The 15,552-nt window shown below is 39.9% G+C and overlaps 1 protein-coding gene across 6 annotated transcripts in view; it reads left to right on the forward strand.

Moving 5' to 3' along the window:
- The first annotated feature begins 3,548 nt into the window (after nt 1-3,548).
- BEST3 (bestrophin 3) overlaps nt 3,549-15,552 on the forward strand; it is a 63,673-nt gene continuing 51,669 nt past the window's right edge. For 2 of the 6 annotated variants that reach the window (XM_010805088.4, XM_015471051.3), the window contains exons 1-4: nt 3,549-3,652; nt 5,534-5,719; nt 8,946-9,040; nt 9,502-9,735. In XM_010805088.4, the coding sequence (XP_010803390.2) occupies nt 5,568-5,719; nt 8,946-9,040; nt 9,502-9,735 (481 nt within the window). In that variant the 5' untranslated portion in view covers nt 3,549-3,652; nt 5,534-5,567. The other 4 variants (XM_010805094.4, XM_059886929.1, XM_010805097.4 and 1 more) reach the window with 4 other exon arrangements.

Genomic DNA, 15,552 nt, shown 5'->3' on the forward strand with positions numbered 1-15,552 from the left:
TTTCTGATAAAATGTTTCTATTTGCAAGATCAAATAAAACCTGTCAAAATTACATGGCACCCTGCAAAGAACTGTGTCACCTGAACAAATTTGTTCTTGTGCTGCTGCTACTGCTAAGTCGCTTCAGTCGTGTCCGACTCTGCGTGACCCCATAGACGGCAGCCCACCAGGCTCCCCCGTCCCTGGGATTCTCAGGCAAGAACACTGGAGTGGGTTGCCATTTCCTTCTCCAATGCATGAAAGTGAAAAGTGAAAGTGAAGTCGCTCAGTCATGTCTGACTCTTAGCAACCCCATGGACTGCAGCCTACCAGGCTCCTCCGTCCGTGGGATTTTCCAGGCAAGAGTACTGGAGTGGGGTGCCATCGCCTTCTCTTCATGTGCAAACAGGCTCAAAGGATGAAGCAAGGGTCATATCAGACTTCTCCTTCCTCCTTCTCCTCTCCCTCCCCACAGCTCCCTCCTTTCTTTCTCCTCCAGTGGTAGTTTGCTCTGGGCTCTCTCTCACCATCCTTCCTCTGCATTCCACTCACTCACCACCCCAGGTAATGCTAGAACAACCATAATAACTTTCAGACTGATTCCCTTCCTTAGTCCCTGCCCACTCAAATGCAGCACATTCTCATCTCATAGACTCATCTTTTTACAACATAGAATTTTTGTCAGGCCCTTTTCCTGTTCAGAAATGTTTACTAATTCAATTCCTTATTCCCCATTTAATAATGTTCAAAAATCTTAGAGTCAGAATAAAAAATTACAAAATACAACCGTTTCTAGCCTTTGGTTAATATCTGAATGCAAAGTTTCACATACATACGACTATGTTCAACCTAGTGCTCAAAAGAAATTTGATAAAAGATTTTTCACACCAGTGAAAATGAGTAGCTGGTTCCCTTTTAGGAAGTGGCATGGTCTATCTAAACTTGCTGGGTTTTGTTCCCTTAAGGAATAAAGGATGATTTATCTTGACATCTATGGATGAATATCAGCATTTCCATCACTTAGAAATGATCAGTTATTCTTTTTTTATGAATTGTCCTGTCACTGGAGGTTTACTGGAATTAAAGACAAATGTATTTATCAGGACTGCTGAAAATTAGAGTGGTCAGGATGGCAAAACTTGATGCTTGCTGTCAATAGAAAATATGGCTGGTATGGTTATTTCATAGAGCCCTGACATCGCCTAAGTGTCTACCACATTGTTTGCTATTTATTAGAGAATTTAAAGTGTCTTCTGCAGAAGTCTAAAAAGATTAACTTTATAACTAAATGATTACCACCCCCCTAGGGAAGCATGATAGAGTACCACTCTATTCTTTATATGTTGTTTTACGTTTTATTTTTAATACACACGTTAACTTTAGAATCCAGAGGGGAAAAAATAGTATGCCTGTTTAAACAAGAAACTTTAAAGTTTCTTGAAAAATTCATACAGGGACTTCCCTGGCAGTCCAGTAGTTAAGACTTCACCTTCCAATGCAGGGGGTGAGAGTTCAATTCCTTGCTAGGAAGCTAAGATCCCACACGCCTCATGGCCAAAAAACCGAAGCAATGTTGTAAAAAATTCAACAAAGACTTTAAAAATGGTCCACATCAAAAAAAATTTTTTTAAGTCATATGCATAGTTAGCTTTGCAATTTGGGGTTTGCCAGATGTTTGAAATTTGCTGTAGGAGTTGGTCCTGTCTAATGAATTAATTTCTGAATGGCATCTCGGTACCTGTTAGAAACAGCCACCAGACTCAGAGTTCAACAATGGCAGTTTGTTCATTCAATCCAGTCATTACTGACTAATTTGCATTTAGAATGCTAACTCAACCATTACTTGGTCATTCCTGAAAACAGCCTGATTAGAAAGATTATTTCCCCTGCTTAAAAGTGAGACCAGCCAACAGTGGTCCATAGAGGAGGCCAGTTCCCCTGTTATTCAGTCATGACTGCCAGGAATTAAGCCACGTTTCAGGGCCACCACATATCCAGTAAGACACCCCAAAGTGCGATTCAAAAAAAAAAATAGCTCCAATGTTTCTATTTCGTAAGCACTTGGATTTAGATTTGCTCAAATTCTACGATGATCAGCCTTGAAAGCAACATCGGGTCTATCCAACCACTTTTCACAGCAATCCAAATATAAAATATGCGGCAGTGTAGCTGTACTTGTAAAATGTTCACAAACTCCCCCAAATGTACTAACAGTAGTATCAGAGTGACAAGGTGATAATCAGACGACAGATACATATTCAAAATCCAGTATGCACTGGACTCCGTGCTGGAGCTATGTACAGGGATGGGGGCAAGAAATCAGACATTCACAACTCTATTTTTGCTCTAAGATACTTATAGTTTGCTAAAGAAACTAGTCGAGTGCAAATGAAACTTTAGAACACTGTAGGAAAATTTTCAATTGTATTTACTTAAAATTTTTAAATAAGCATCTTTTTTTCTACATCTTTCTCCACAAAAACACATGTTTTGTTTTGTTTTTTTTTTTCAGTCATCTGATTTAAGCTTAAGGCACGGTGTTTAGTGCACATGTTACTTTAGAAGGTTGGAAAACTCCCAAGAATTGACCCTGAAATTATGTATTTCATGATTTAAAGAATGCTGATGAACACTGTCTTTCCAGAAGGGAAGCATAGAAGCATAATCAACCTGAGAGAAGGCATTTTGAATAATTAAAACATGTTTCTAGCGGACCACAGACAGATGAAGTGAAAGGAAGTGTCGGTCACTCAGTTGTGTCCGATTCTTTGCAACCCCATGGACTGTAGCCCTCCAGGCTCCTCTGTCCATGGGATTCTCCAGGCAAGAATACAGAGTGGATAGCCATTCCCTTATTCCAAGGGATCTTCCCGACCCAGGGATCGAGCCTGAGTCTTCCGCATTGCAGGCAGTCTTTACCATCTGGGCTACCAGGGAAGCCCTCACGGAAGGATAACACATGTAGTGAATCAGTGTGTTATCAGTTTCCATTACTGAATGCCATCATGTGTAATAATTGTCTATGCTATTCTAAAATATACAAACACATCACTCTCAAACATACATGCGTTTTGTTTTTAATAGAAGAGTGTCCTCAACATTCCTCAAATGAGTGAAAATCCTGTTTACGTTCTTGTCTGCCCCAGTTTATGGCTTCACGAGAATTTATTCTCCTTTTAAGCACACACAGACTGTACTAATTCCCGTTTTTGGTTGGTGGAGCCTCTTCAGAGCATGTTAGGGGCAAAGGACTTTCTTCCTTGATCCCAGGATAAGGTCAGAATGAAAATAACAGTCTTAAATGACCCCAGCTCCTTCACGCCACCTCCAACTCATTCAAAGGAGTGCTTTGGGTGGCAGGTGGAGTTATAATTAGAGATTAGAAAAAAAAAAAGCCACATCAGCAGCTGTTGCTCCTGTTTGTTCCCGGCTGTGGCTGTCACCAGTGGGCAAACTGGCATAAATAGGCCTTCGCAAGTGGAAAGTCATTTAACCCCTGTCCTTGTCACACTCCAAGTCCTCTCAGTGGCCAGAGAACAGAAAGAAAATCTGACTGTGCATGCGCGGAAAGTGAGCCGAGAGTACAGCCCCAACCCGAAGGCACCTCTGCAGGGGGAGCCTGGAGACTGTCTTCCCTGTCGGAGACGCCGGACACTCCAACCCAAACAAATAGGTTAGTGCGCAGAGTAAACCTATGCATTTTAGCTCTGACCTCTTGTCGATGTGATCTGGGTTTTTCTGACAGAGCTGTAATGGAAGGGTGACTGTTAATTGAGAGTTATTTGAGGACTCATGTAAAACTCCGGTGCCCATGATAACAAATTATGAAATTGGGCTTAATTTATTATGTTCCTCTCCCAACTTTGCTGTACTCATATTAAACAAATAGAAGAGATGAAGATGGAACAATGGAACTGCTTTTGTAACCTGAGTCCCACAAAAAAAGTAATGGCACTTAACTTTTGCCAAAAAGTCCTGTTTTCTTTGTTAAAAATCAGTCATGTTGAAGGCTTAGGTTGGTGATTACAAAAACTACAGCTTCAGAATATAGTTTAAAATTTTCACGTTTTTTTTTTGTTTGTTTGTTTTTAGGGAAATTAGGTAAATGGGAATTAGATTGTTTCTTTACATCTGAATAAAGACAGAAGATGTCCTTGTTGATGGTAAAATGTGTGCCATAAGGTACTATGTATATAAGAAATCTGCTATAGGATTTATCAGTTATGTCTAATACAGTTCTACCTAAAAATGTCATAATTTCAGCCTAAATAACTCTGTAGAATCCTCCACATAGATCCTTTCCAAAGCAAAAGGTTTCAAAGAAATTTCATTTTCTATGTGCTACATGTCAGAAAGCTGTAGAGCAGGATTTCCAAATAAAGACCAGCTTCAGGGCATCTTCTCAAAGCCTGAATATTTAGTGTCTTGGTGAAAAGCAATGGAATTCCAGAGAACTCACTGAAAGCTAGGATTTGGGGCCCAGTTCTCATCCTACCTACATCCATGGAACAGATCCAGGTGGAAAGAGTCCTAAATAATGGCCTCATTTTTTTCAGTTCCAAAGAGAAAGTGACCTAAGCATTTTACATGAGACTTTTCAGTGGGAAAATGCACCTTTCTTAGAATCACTGGGGCCTGATGTTTTTTCTACCTTTTGAAGTACACAGAGTGCACTCGGAGCTCCACTAAAGAGACAATTAAATTAAAACCACCAAAAGTAACCCATCAATTAAATTCCCAAAAGGGGCTTGCTTCTCCTGATTTCTGAGAGAGCTGTAACTTCCTTCAAGGAAATTCAAAGGCGAAATAAATGCCTATTTACATACTTTAGCAAATAAAGACCCAAACTGATTTGGGTTTGACTACTGATTTTGAAAATGTCAATGACAAACTGAGAGAGCAGTTTCGAAACATATGCATTACCATATGTAGAATTGGATAGCCAGTGGAAATTTACTGTATGGTGCAGGGAGTGCTCAAATCCAGTGCTTTGTGACAACCTAGAGGGGTGGGATGGGGTGGAGGTGGGAGGGAGGTTCAAGATGGAGGGGACATATGTATACCTGTGGCTGATTCATGCTGATACAACACAAATGTTGTAAAGCAATTACCCTCTAATTTAAAATAATTAAACTTTAAAAAACAGCAAAAAAAGAAAATATCAGTAAATGTAACATGTATCAATACCTTAAATCTTCCCATGGATGCAGAAAATATATGATAGATGATATTACAATGTATTTCATATATCTTATTTAGTCATTCAAATATTTATTGAGTGATAGTCATATAATCTCTAAATAATATTTAGACATGAAGGCAAGCTTAAGATGTCTAATATTACTTTTTCCAGAACTACTCTCCTCCCCTTTTCTACTAAAAGATTTAGCACTGAGGTCGTGGTTATCTCCAAATTCCAAATTGTTTCAAGCTAAGAAAGGCAAATTAGTAAAGAAGACTAACTTGTTGCTGACTAGGATTTCTTTGAGATATAGATTTATGCTCTATCTTAAACATCGCTTTTTACTTGTGTTTTGTCTTCTTGCTCTTCTAGAAAAACAAACAAACAAACAAACAAACTGTCCAAGATGACTGTCACTTACTCCAGTAAAGTAGCAAATGCAACTTTTTTTGGATTTCATAGGTTACTCCTCAAGTGGAGAGGCAGCATCTACAAACTATTGTACAGGGAATTTATTGTTTTTGCTGTACTTTACACGGCAATAAGCTTGATGTACAGGTACTTTCCTTTGCATGTGTTCTTAAATGGCCATCAAATAGCATATATGAATACAGTCTCAAAAATCCAAGTCCTTTGGTTGCCTCTGACTTTTGCATTATGTAATCTCCTCCTTTGCATGATTCTCTGTCACCCTCTTGTCCCTGGGACTGAGTATCTTAATCCACACCTAACCATTTTTGGGATGTTAAATGGACTCTAACCCATCATGTTTAGGTGGTTCCCATTCCAGCCCCACTTGAACTGGTCGTAATGAAGTATTATTTGTGCTTCAGGAATTTTGCTCCAGGCAAAAAATGAAAGATTTATACTTAGATCCTCACTAAGTGATGATTTTTACCATTCAAAATCATTATTTTTGCCTCTCTGAATGATATCGTTCGAAGTTTGAGTTTATGATTTGACTGCTTGCAGCGACTACTTACATAATTAACACTTTCATAAATAGTGTATACCAGGCAACTTTCCTTCCTTTTTCCTGGAATGACAAAATCTTATCTAAGATGGTGCCCCCAAACTTACCAATATCTCAATTAAAGAAAAAGGCTAAAAACGAATTTATTTTTGTCATATCTTCAAAGTTGAAGGCACATTATATTCACAAAAATGTTTATTCTTTATAACATCACAAACTTTGCCTGTCAGATTGACAGGTAATTTGAGCAACATTACTTCCATGAAATACTTTTATGACTAACAATTATAGTCTTAATAAAATTTTATCAGTATTATAAATGGGAAGCTCCATGAGTTCTTTTAATTAATATTGATTGCACAATTTCTTCTCAGGGAGAAGTTAAAACTTAAAATAGAAAAGTTAAAGGTTTTTGAGGCTGTATTTCCACCTTTTCTGTGCTTATCAGTTTGTTCTTTCCCTTCTGCATACCATGAACAAATTTGCATGTCATTGCTCCCACATGTATTCCTCCTTGCAGTGACAGGACCCCATGTGAAGAAGAGGGAGGTTAATTTGACTGGTTGATAATGACCAAAAGTGAACAGTTATTTTGCTATATATCAAAACTACTGTTCCCCAAAAATGTATATATTGGTATACATTTTGGCAAAATATCTTTAAAAGGGAAGTTTTATTAAAAACCTCTGATGATTTTTTGAATAAATCCTCTAAATACAGTATTATTTTGACAATTTATTTGTATGTCATTCAATCCTTCACAATATCAAATGGTGGAAGACACATGACGTTTCAGGATAATTGTCTCATTCGTTTATTTTTACTAGTGTGTATTTATTGCTGCTACTGCTGGTTAGAATAGAACAGCTCTTAGAGCAGTTGCATCGTAGCCAGAGATGCTCCACTGGGCCTTAATTTTGGCTCCAATGTCTTATTTATTTCCCACAAAACTGTATGCACATATTTTTTCTAAAGACCAAAAAGTGCTTGTGTTTTTAACGATCATCATTATTTCAAGCCATTTTTCATTCTTTAAATTTCGAACGTAAAATCTTATTAAAATAGATCCTTTTATCTTGATCACAGCTCTACCAAGAACTAGGCTGAATCTGTTGAGAAAGTCAGACATGCCTGTAGACAAATATAGACAAATAAAAAAAATGAGTTTCATTCTCATATCCACTAACAATGCTAAAGTTTTTTAATCCCATTATAAGCAAATAGTTATGCTTGTCAAAAAATCATAAGATAGAACCCGAATTCACTAGCTTGATTATCTCTCTTTGTATTTTGGGATACATTTGACAAAATACTTGCTGTAGTACCTTCTAGCTAGTAAAATTTCTATGTGTCTATTAGCTTAATATTTTTTCCTTTGGCCAATTATTAATAGTAACAACCACTTCATTATTGACTGACATTATATACTAAGTGGTTTTATATATCATGTATTCTTTAATCCTCCTAACATCCCTGATACACAGGTATTATTATTATTATCCTCATTTACAAATGAGAAAACTGAGACTCAGAGAGAGTTAAATATATGCTCAAAATCCAAATCTGTAAGTGGCAGATCTGGGACTCAAACATGGCTCTGTAAGGCTCTATGGTCTGTGCTCTCCACATTTAATTCTCTCTGACCAATTCAATTTGAGTCCCAGAAACCAATCTGGCTGTAACTTGTCATCAGCCTCATCTTGAGAGGCCTATCCACCAGGTGACGCCTTGCCTGTCATCTTTTCTTGACTGTAGAATTTCTGACACCCCCTCCAAAGCTAAGGCTGCATTGGGCACTCCAAGCCCACCTGAATCCCACACACATCCTTAGCGCCAGCTCCCAGGTCTTCACCAGCAGTCTGATTGTGGCTCACTGTCACCTCATTATCCCTTTGCTTCCTTCCTCAAAGCTCTACTGACCCAAATAGGCCTCTGACATATGCCATAGTGGGTGTTTCCAAGGGAGTCCTGATTCTTTTCGAACAGCTGCATTCACTCATTTATTCAAATTCATCTGCCTTCTTTCCAGATTTCGATCATTATTATTAACCTGCCTTGAGATATCTCTTCTGATTCTGAATCTCCCCCTTGAAACATAAATATCAATAATAGCTCTATTAAATGGATTCATGTTTAACAATACCATAAAGTGGGTTTCTGTCAGATCTATAATATAAATTTTGATATTTTTATACTATAGAAATAAAAACTCACCACATATAATAATAAAAATTTCACTTCTAACTGTTGAATCTGTGTTGTTGTTTTATATTTTAAATAACTCTAGGCTTTAAAATAAACAGTTATAACATCCCTTGAGGTATAACACACATAACTAAGAATGTACTGAGTAGAATATTCATGAGAAAGTAAGATCAAGATGTCAAATCCAGGGTTATTATTCAATAATTACTTAATAAGCATATTCCAATAATAAACATAATTAAGACATTCTTTTTTAAGTGCATATGTTTAATAATTGGATAATGTACTCCTTTATGAAGTATTTTGCTCCAAATCCCATGCATTAATCATATAAAAATTTAAAAATATAAAACATTCAAAATAAAATGGATTACTATGTCCCACTGTCTAATGACCAATAACATTTATGTTCTAAAAACATTAGTACTTAAAATGTTCAGCAGTTAAAAAGCTTTTGAGATACATCAGCTTAGGTATAAAAGGAAAAGCTACTGCTCCTTTTAAAAAAACTGAGATTATTTTTGCTTGTTTGCAGTGAATGTCACTTGCAAAGCAGGTGCAGAAGTATAATATCATAAAGGGCTGTGCATTTTATTTTTGCTCCAGATTGTTACTTACAGGAGCCCAAAAACGTTTCTTTGAAAAATTATCAATTTACTGTGACAGATATGCTGAACAAATTCCAGTAACCTTTGTGCTTGGTAAGTATAGGTCACACGCAGCATGCAGCCACACAGCTGTCTCCGCGATGGTGATACCAGTGACTCTGCATGGGAGTGTTTCCAAGCTGAGAGGCATGCCTGAAAAGCCACTGCTTGCAATAGAACCAGAATCATCCATAAGGTTTACCTTCAAGACTGCTTTTGCTAAATTAACACCCAACAAGTTTGAGGTAATGATCTGCTCTTGGACAATTAAGCTTTCTCTTTACTAACTCTCCATTTTTTGCCATCAATATGTGAGTTCTAATATCCACTTAGTGTTACGCCATTGCCAGGCACAAATTACTTTTTTTTTTCTGGAGGGAAAAATCATAAGATATGGATAACTAAATGTTTTTACACCCTGATCTCTAAAAAAGGCTAAAATTCTGCTAAAAGCATCAGTGTCAACAACGTGTCTTCAGTAAGAAATTACTTTACAGTTTCCTGTTATTCTGCAGGCTTTTATGTTACTCTAGTAGTGAATCGATGGTGGAACCAGTTTGTGAATCTGCCCTGGCCAGACAGGCTGATGTTTCTCATCTCCAGCAGTGTTCATGGAAGTGACGAGCATGGGCGCCTGCTCAGGAGGACACTGATGCGCTATGTCAATCTCACCTCCCTGCTCATTTTCCGCTCAGTGAGCACAGCTGTGTACAAAAGGTTTCCAACGATGGACCACGTGGTTGAAGCAGGTATTGTGAATTACTCTTCCTTCCATGGGGCTCCTCTCAACCTTCAAATTTCCTCTGAAACTATCTTTTATTCATCCATTCATTCATTCAAGAAACATTTACTAAATACCTATCCTGTGCCAGAAACAGTCCTAAGAGGCAAAAAATGAATAAGCCATCGTTCTTGCCCTCAAGAAGTTTACTTAGGGGGCAGAGCAAAGGAAACAGCAAACAGTCAACCTCATATTAAGTTGCCAACAGTCATAATATAGTAATATTATCTTACAATCTATAATATGATAATTATCCTATTACATTTTCATATTTCATCATATATCATTTTTAAAGAAATATAAACCATCTGTAATATTATCTTACATTGTCTAGTACTCTACAGCTTATGCACTTTCACAAACATTATTTCATTTGGACCTCAATAAAACCATGAGAGGTTCAGAGAGGATATGACCTTCCCTGGATCACATTGCTCATTAATGGGAGAGTCAAATTTTCAATTAAGACTCAGAACTCCTAACTTAATACTTTTCCCCAAACATAGCAGACTCTGATAGGAAATAGCAATGTGGGTTTTCATCTACACAGACTCTGATAAGTGGCAGTAAAAGGCTGCTTCAGTGGAGGTCTGTTGTCTCTTCTGTTCCTCAGAGCAGACGTAGTTTTGCACCTGGGCTCCTGGACACAGGATGCTGAGAACAAATCATATTGAAGGATGGTTCTCTTTGTGGTTAATATTTAGCAAAAGTGAAAGTGATAAGCTGTTAAATCAGCCTTCAAGGGGATAAGGATTAAATGAGATCATTGTTGGCAAGTACAGAATAAAAATGGGTTGTTGTGATGAGTTGTCTTTGATCGATCTGAGAGTATGTTGGAATGTATAAATGAATATATAGTAAACATAGGAACCATGATTTTGCCTTTATGTTGAGTACAGTCTCAAATTAGCTTTCATTATCCAGTCTCTTTTTCTGAAATGTCCTTGAAAATACATAGTGATATGTGTATATATTTTAAGACTAGCATTTTTGTTTGTTTTTGGAGGTTTGGGAAATTTTTGTTTGGTTTTGTCTTCTCAGATGACAATATAGATAGTGACCAAGAACACAGAGTAAGAGTTCAACTCCTCTACCCTTTACCAGCTTCGTGACCTTGTCTAAGTTACTTTACCTTTCTAATGCTTCAGTTTCCTCATCTATAAAATGAGGTTATAGTGATGTTGTAAAACCCTCTGCTCTCATATACCTCCTAGCTTGTTGTGAAGATTAAATAAGATAATATTTGCAGTGTCTAGAAGCTTACTTGGCACGTGGTATGACATGCATTCTTGCTTTTAATAATGAAATCATCTAGTGCAAAGGCATAACACAGGCCTTTGATCATTTTAGAAGGAAGAATCATTTGATGTGACATCCCAGGTCTTCCTTATCTATGACCAGGAGGCTGTGAAAGTCAAGATGGAAATAAGGAAGGAACGTAGAGGCTGTTGTGAGGGGTACAGAGCAAGTTGTGAGAAAGTAATGAGTCACAGGGAGAAGGCAATGGCACCCCACTCCAGTACTCTTGCCAGCAAATCCCATGGATGGAGGAGCCTGGCTGCAGTCCATGGGGTCGTGAAGAGTCAGACACGACTGAGCGACTTCACTTTCACTTTTCACTTTCATGCATTGGAGAAGGAAATGGCAACCCATTCCAGTGTTCTTGCCTGGAGAATCCCAGGGACAGGGGAGCCTGGTGGGCTGGCATCTATGGGGTTGCACAGAGTCGGACGCGACTGAAGCAACTTAGCAGCAGCAGCAATGAGTCACAAGGAGTCAGTTACAGAGTCAGATGAAGAGTATAAATGGCCTGGCAAACATACAGGTATATTACAATATAAAACCAGTCAGAATTTAAAGAAAAATTAACTGCCACCCGTCCTCCAAATTTAAAAGTGGAACACTGCTTCAGAATGACCAGGTTGAAAATCCCACTTGATAGGTTAATTTTCTTACTCTAATATCTAAAGGATAGAATGAGATAAGAATTTCAACCTCTGGAAAAAGTTCTAAAACAAATGAGAAAGATTTGGCTCATTCCAAAAGGACGAGTGAGAGCTAAAGTTTACTCGGATGGATAAAGGTGTCTCTAGTTCTGACGCATCCTTGGAAAGAAGAGGGTACATTCTGCCAGGAATCGGGACTCCAGGCCCAATTCTCAGAGCAGATCTCCTCCTCTCAACGTCACCTTCATATTAACAGCAAGTGGGGAGGTGGCAGGGCAGCTGGCAAAGGAGCCCCTTTTGGGACCCCAAGTCAGACATGAGCTCAACGAGGCCTGAGTTGTTCTCAGGTCTGAGGGGCAAGCAGAAATTGTGAGATGAGTGGGAGAATGATGTTTAACGATGTGAATTCATTTCTTTTAGGTGCACTGTTCATAACAGCAATGCTCACTCATTATCAGACTTACACAAATGCCTGTTTTGGTTACTTGCATCCACCCTCTCCCCCTTTCCAAGACATTCAGAATACTCCAATACTTCTTTCTCTCCAACCGCCAGGACCCCAACCATTCCAAGGGCATATGAAATCATTTGCTCCTTGATGTGCATTTAAACAAGTATGTCTCAAGGTATGATCTGCAGACCCATGGGCCCTTTGCACCTTGAATAACTTGAGTTGTTTATTTAAAATGCAAACTCCTGGCCCCTGCCTCAGACCTAGTGAATCAGAACCATGGAAGGCCTGGGAAATCTGCATTTAAACATGCTCTGGTGCTGCTTTGTTTATACACTGGAGTTTGAGAAGTTCTGAGTCTTTTCTGAGATGCTTATGTTTTAATCCTTTTTCTCACCCCTGGGGTAAAAAGCTTTGGCATTCACCAACTAATTCATTACTCAAAACAAAGCTGTAACAGTTAATAAAAGGGTGAATTCAAGGTTTCGACCATGCTAGAGGCTTCAGGATTGTAGGGTGGCTTTGGGCAGCAGTTTGCTCAGAGGCCATCATCTAGGGCAGCAGTCCCCAACCTTTTTGGAACCAGGGACTGGTTTCATGGAAGATAATTTTTCTATGGACTGATGGGGTGGGGGGTGCTTCGAGGTGATTCAAGCTCATTACATTTATTGCTCACTTTATTTCTATGATTATTACATTGTGATATATAATGAAATAATTATACAGCTCACCATTTTGCAGAAACTGACAGGAGGCAGAGCTTAGGCATTAACACGAGCGATGGGGGCGCTATACAGATGAAGCTTCACTCACTCCCTTGCGGCTCAGCTCCTGCTGTGCAGTCCGGTTCCTAACAGGCCACAGGCCAGTACCAGTCCATCACTCGGACGTTGGGACCCCTGATCTAGGGGACCTGAAATTGACGTGCCTGGACACAGCAAGCATCATTCTCACTTTGGGTTTTTGGTTAGTTTGTGTGAAGAGTCTAAAGGAGGAGGAGAAGTGAGGGAGATAGGAGGGGGGCTAAAGCCTTTGCAATGCACTCTGGGGTCATAACTAATTCTCTCAGTGTAAAGGTCTCTACTACTCTTTTTCACTCACAAGTGTTTTCTCAAAAGGCAGGAAAAGGGGTGGTGGATCAGCACATGCCCACAGGAACACCAGGTTTACATATTATGTGGTCGGGCAAAGGTTCGAGCCACTGCCTTCCAAGCTGGGGCAGATGCTTCAGAGATAGGGTCCCTCCTGGCTGCCCCACTGCCACCCACGTGGGGGGCAGCCTCTCTGTCAGTTGGTGGAACAGACTTCCCAGACCTCCTGCTCCTTTCCCTAACAGAGAGGGCTGACTCAGTCTGCGCGTGGAGTTGGCTTCCAGGCTCTCCCAACCGGGCACATGTCTCCTCTTCTCTGTCTGTCCTTGGCCTGTGCCAACATTTCTGGGAAGAACAGGAAGTTCAAGCATGGCAGAAAATGTTTGGCAGACTCCCTGAGCACAGAGCCAGGACACCTGCTCCGCCTGAGGGCAGAGAGGGCTGGTAGTAGAAACAGGGCCCCCTAAGGAGAGGTGACAAAGCAGGGGGGCACAAAAGCCTCAGTGGACTTCCCCACATAAAGCCACCTGTCAGGGAAGTAAATGTTCTCAAACTTAAATCAGTATTGCTAAAACTGCAGATCCTAAGATAATACCCCTAGCAATTCAGTAGGTCTAGGGTGGGGTCTAGGAATGAGCATATTTAACAAGCTTCTGGAGACTTTCAGGCAAGAGGGGGTCTCTGGATCACACTCTGAGAAACAGTGGACTTCAGGGCAATGGCAGTTTCCTTCCATCCTTTTTGTATTGCTTCAGGGAGGGTCCCTGTCACAAAGATTCAGGACTAGCAGGAGAAAAAGAGGGAGAGGGTGGAGAGAATGAAGATCAGCATTTTCTTCTGAAGCATTTGGCTTCACTAGTGCTGATTGTTGAAGCAGTCTGAGCACAGGTTGGAAAAGAATTTCCAGACAGAGTATTTTAGAAGACAGAATTTACTGATAACAAAGGACTGAGGTAGTAAGGAGCCCTGCAAAGACAGCAGGCTGCCTTCCTGACAGACCAGGAAGAGCTGACACAGGGAGAGCAGAGTGAGACATGCTGTTAGGACAGCGCACCAGCTTGAGGGAGAGCAGACCTCTTACATGGGCTTGTGGCAAGTTTTTATGGCCTCGGGACAAAGAAAATTCCTATGGAAAGGGGTGGTCATTGGTTGAGGGTCTTTTGGGTCTCCACCTTGCCTCATATGGAGCTGGGAGCTGGCCAGTTAGGGACAGAATGGCTCACGACAAACAGGATGGCATAACTCACGACAAACAGGATGGCCCATGCCAGTGGTTGCCGTGGAACTTGGCCAATTCTGGAAATATTGCCCTAAGACCCCAGCCAGGGGCTCCACACCTGTGGACTAGGTCCCTGAATATTCCTTGCCGTTAAGTTGGACACTCAAGTTACATTATTCCAGGAAATTAGAAGAATCATTATTCTGGGAAGTACATAAACTTTGATGTTACATTTCCCAAATCATAAATTAAAAGTTCTTTATGCTCCCATGAAAATAGAAACATAGCAATCGAATGCAAAAAAACTGTTTATTATGCCAAAAGTTCCCTGCACTGGTCCATTTTCAAACATTTATTTGCCAGAGGAGCTGCAACCCAGGAGCCTCTGTTATTTTCCCTCTTGGCTACAAACCTACCCTGGAAAATTCCAGTCATTTCAATCACCTGCCCTGGAAGATGTCATTCATTCCGAGTCAAGTCAGTGGCTCAATTCCAGATCTTTGCCAATTTAAGTGATGGCCTTAATTGGGTTTATGTTACGGTGAGACTGAATCAAAACATTTTATCTGGAGTTTCGCAGTGATCAGGAGAAGAAAACATTTCCCTTCATAATTCCTTACCAGAAGTACAAAAATAGGTAAAGGGAAATGGTATACATTCCTCTAAAAGAAACAGTACTAAATCCGTTTGCTAAATCTGTCATGCGTTTGCTCATTTAACAAAGATTTATTGAGTGGATACAGTACACTGGGGCTTCCCAGGTGGCACTATTGGTAAAGAAGCCACCTGCCAATGCAAGTAGGAGATGCAGATTCAATCCTGGGTCAGGAAGATCCCCTGGTGAAGGGCATGGAAACCCACTCCAGCATTCTTGCCTGGAGAATTCCATGGACTGAGCAGCCTGGCAGGCTACTGTCCAAAGGGTCACAAAGAGTCAGCCACAGCTGAAGCTTCTTAGCACGCACACAGATAGTGTGCCAGGCCTTGTGCTGAGCACTGGAGCACAGCTGAAAGCAAGTGTGGGTATGGCCCCTGTCTTCAACTGTCAGTAAAGATTACTACAAATCTTTTCTTCTAT

Source organism: Bos taurus, chromosome 5 (genome assembly GCF_002263795.3).
Source record: "Bos taurus isolate L1 Dominette 01449 registration number 42190680 breed Hereford chromosome 5, ARS-UCD2.0, whole genome shotgun sequence".
Lineage (NCBI taxonomy): Eukaryota > Metazoa > Chordata > Mammalia > Artiodactyla > Bovidae > Bos > Bos taurus.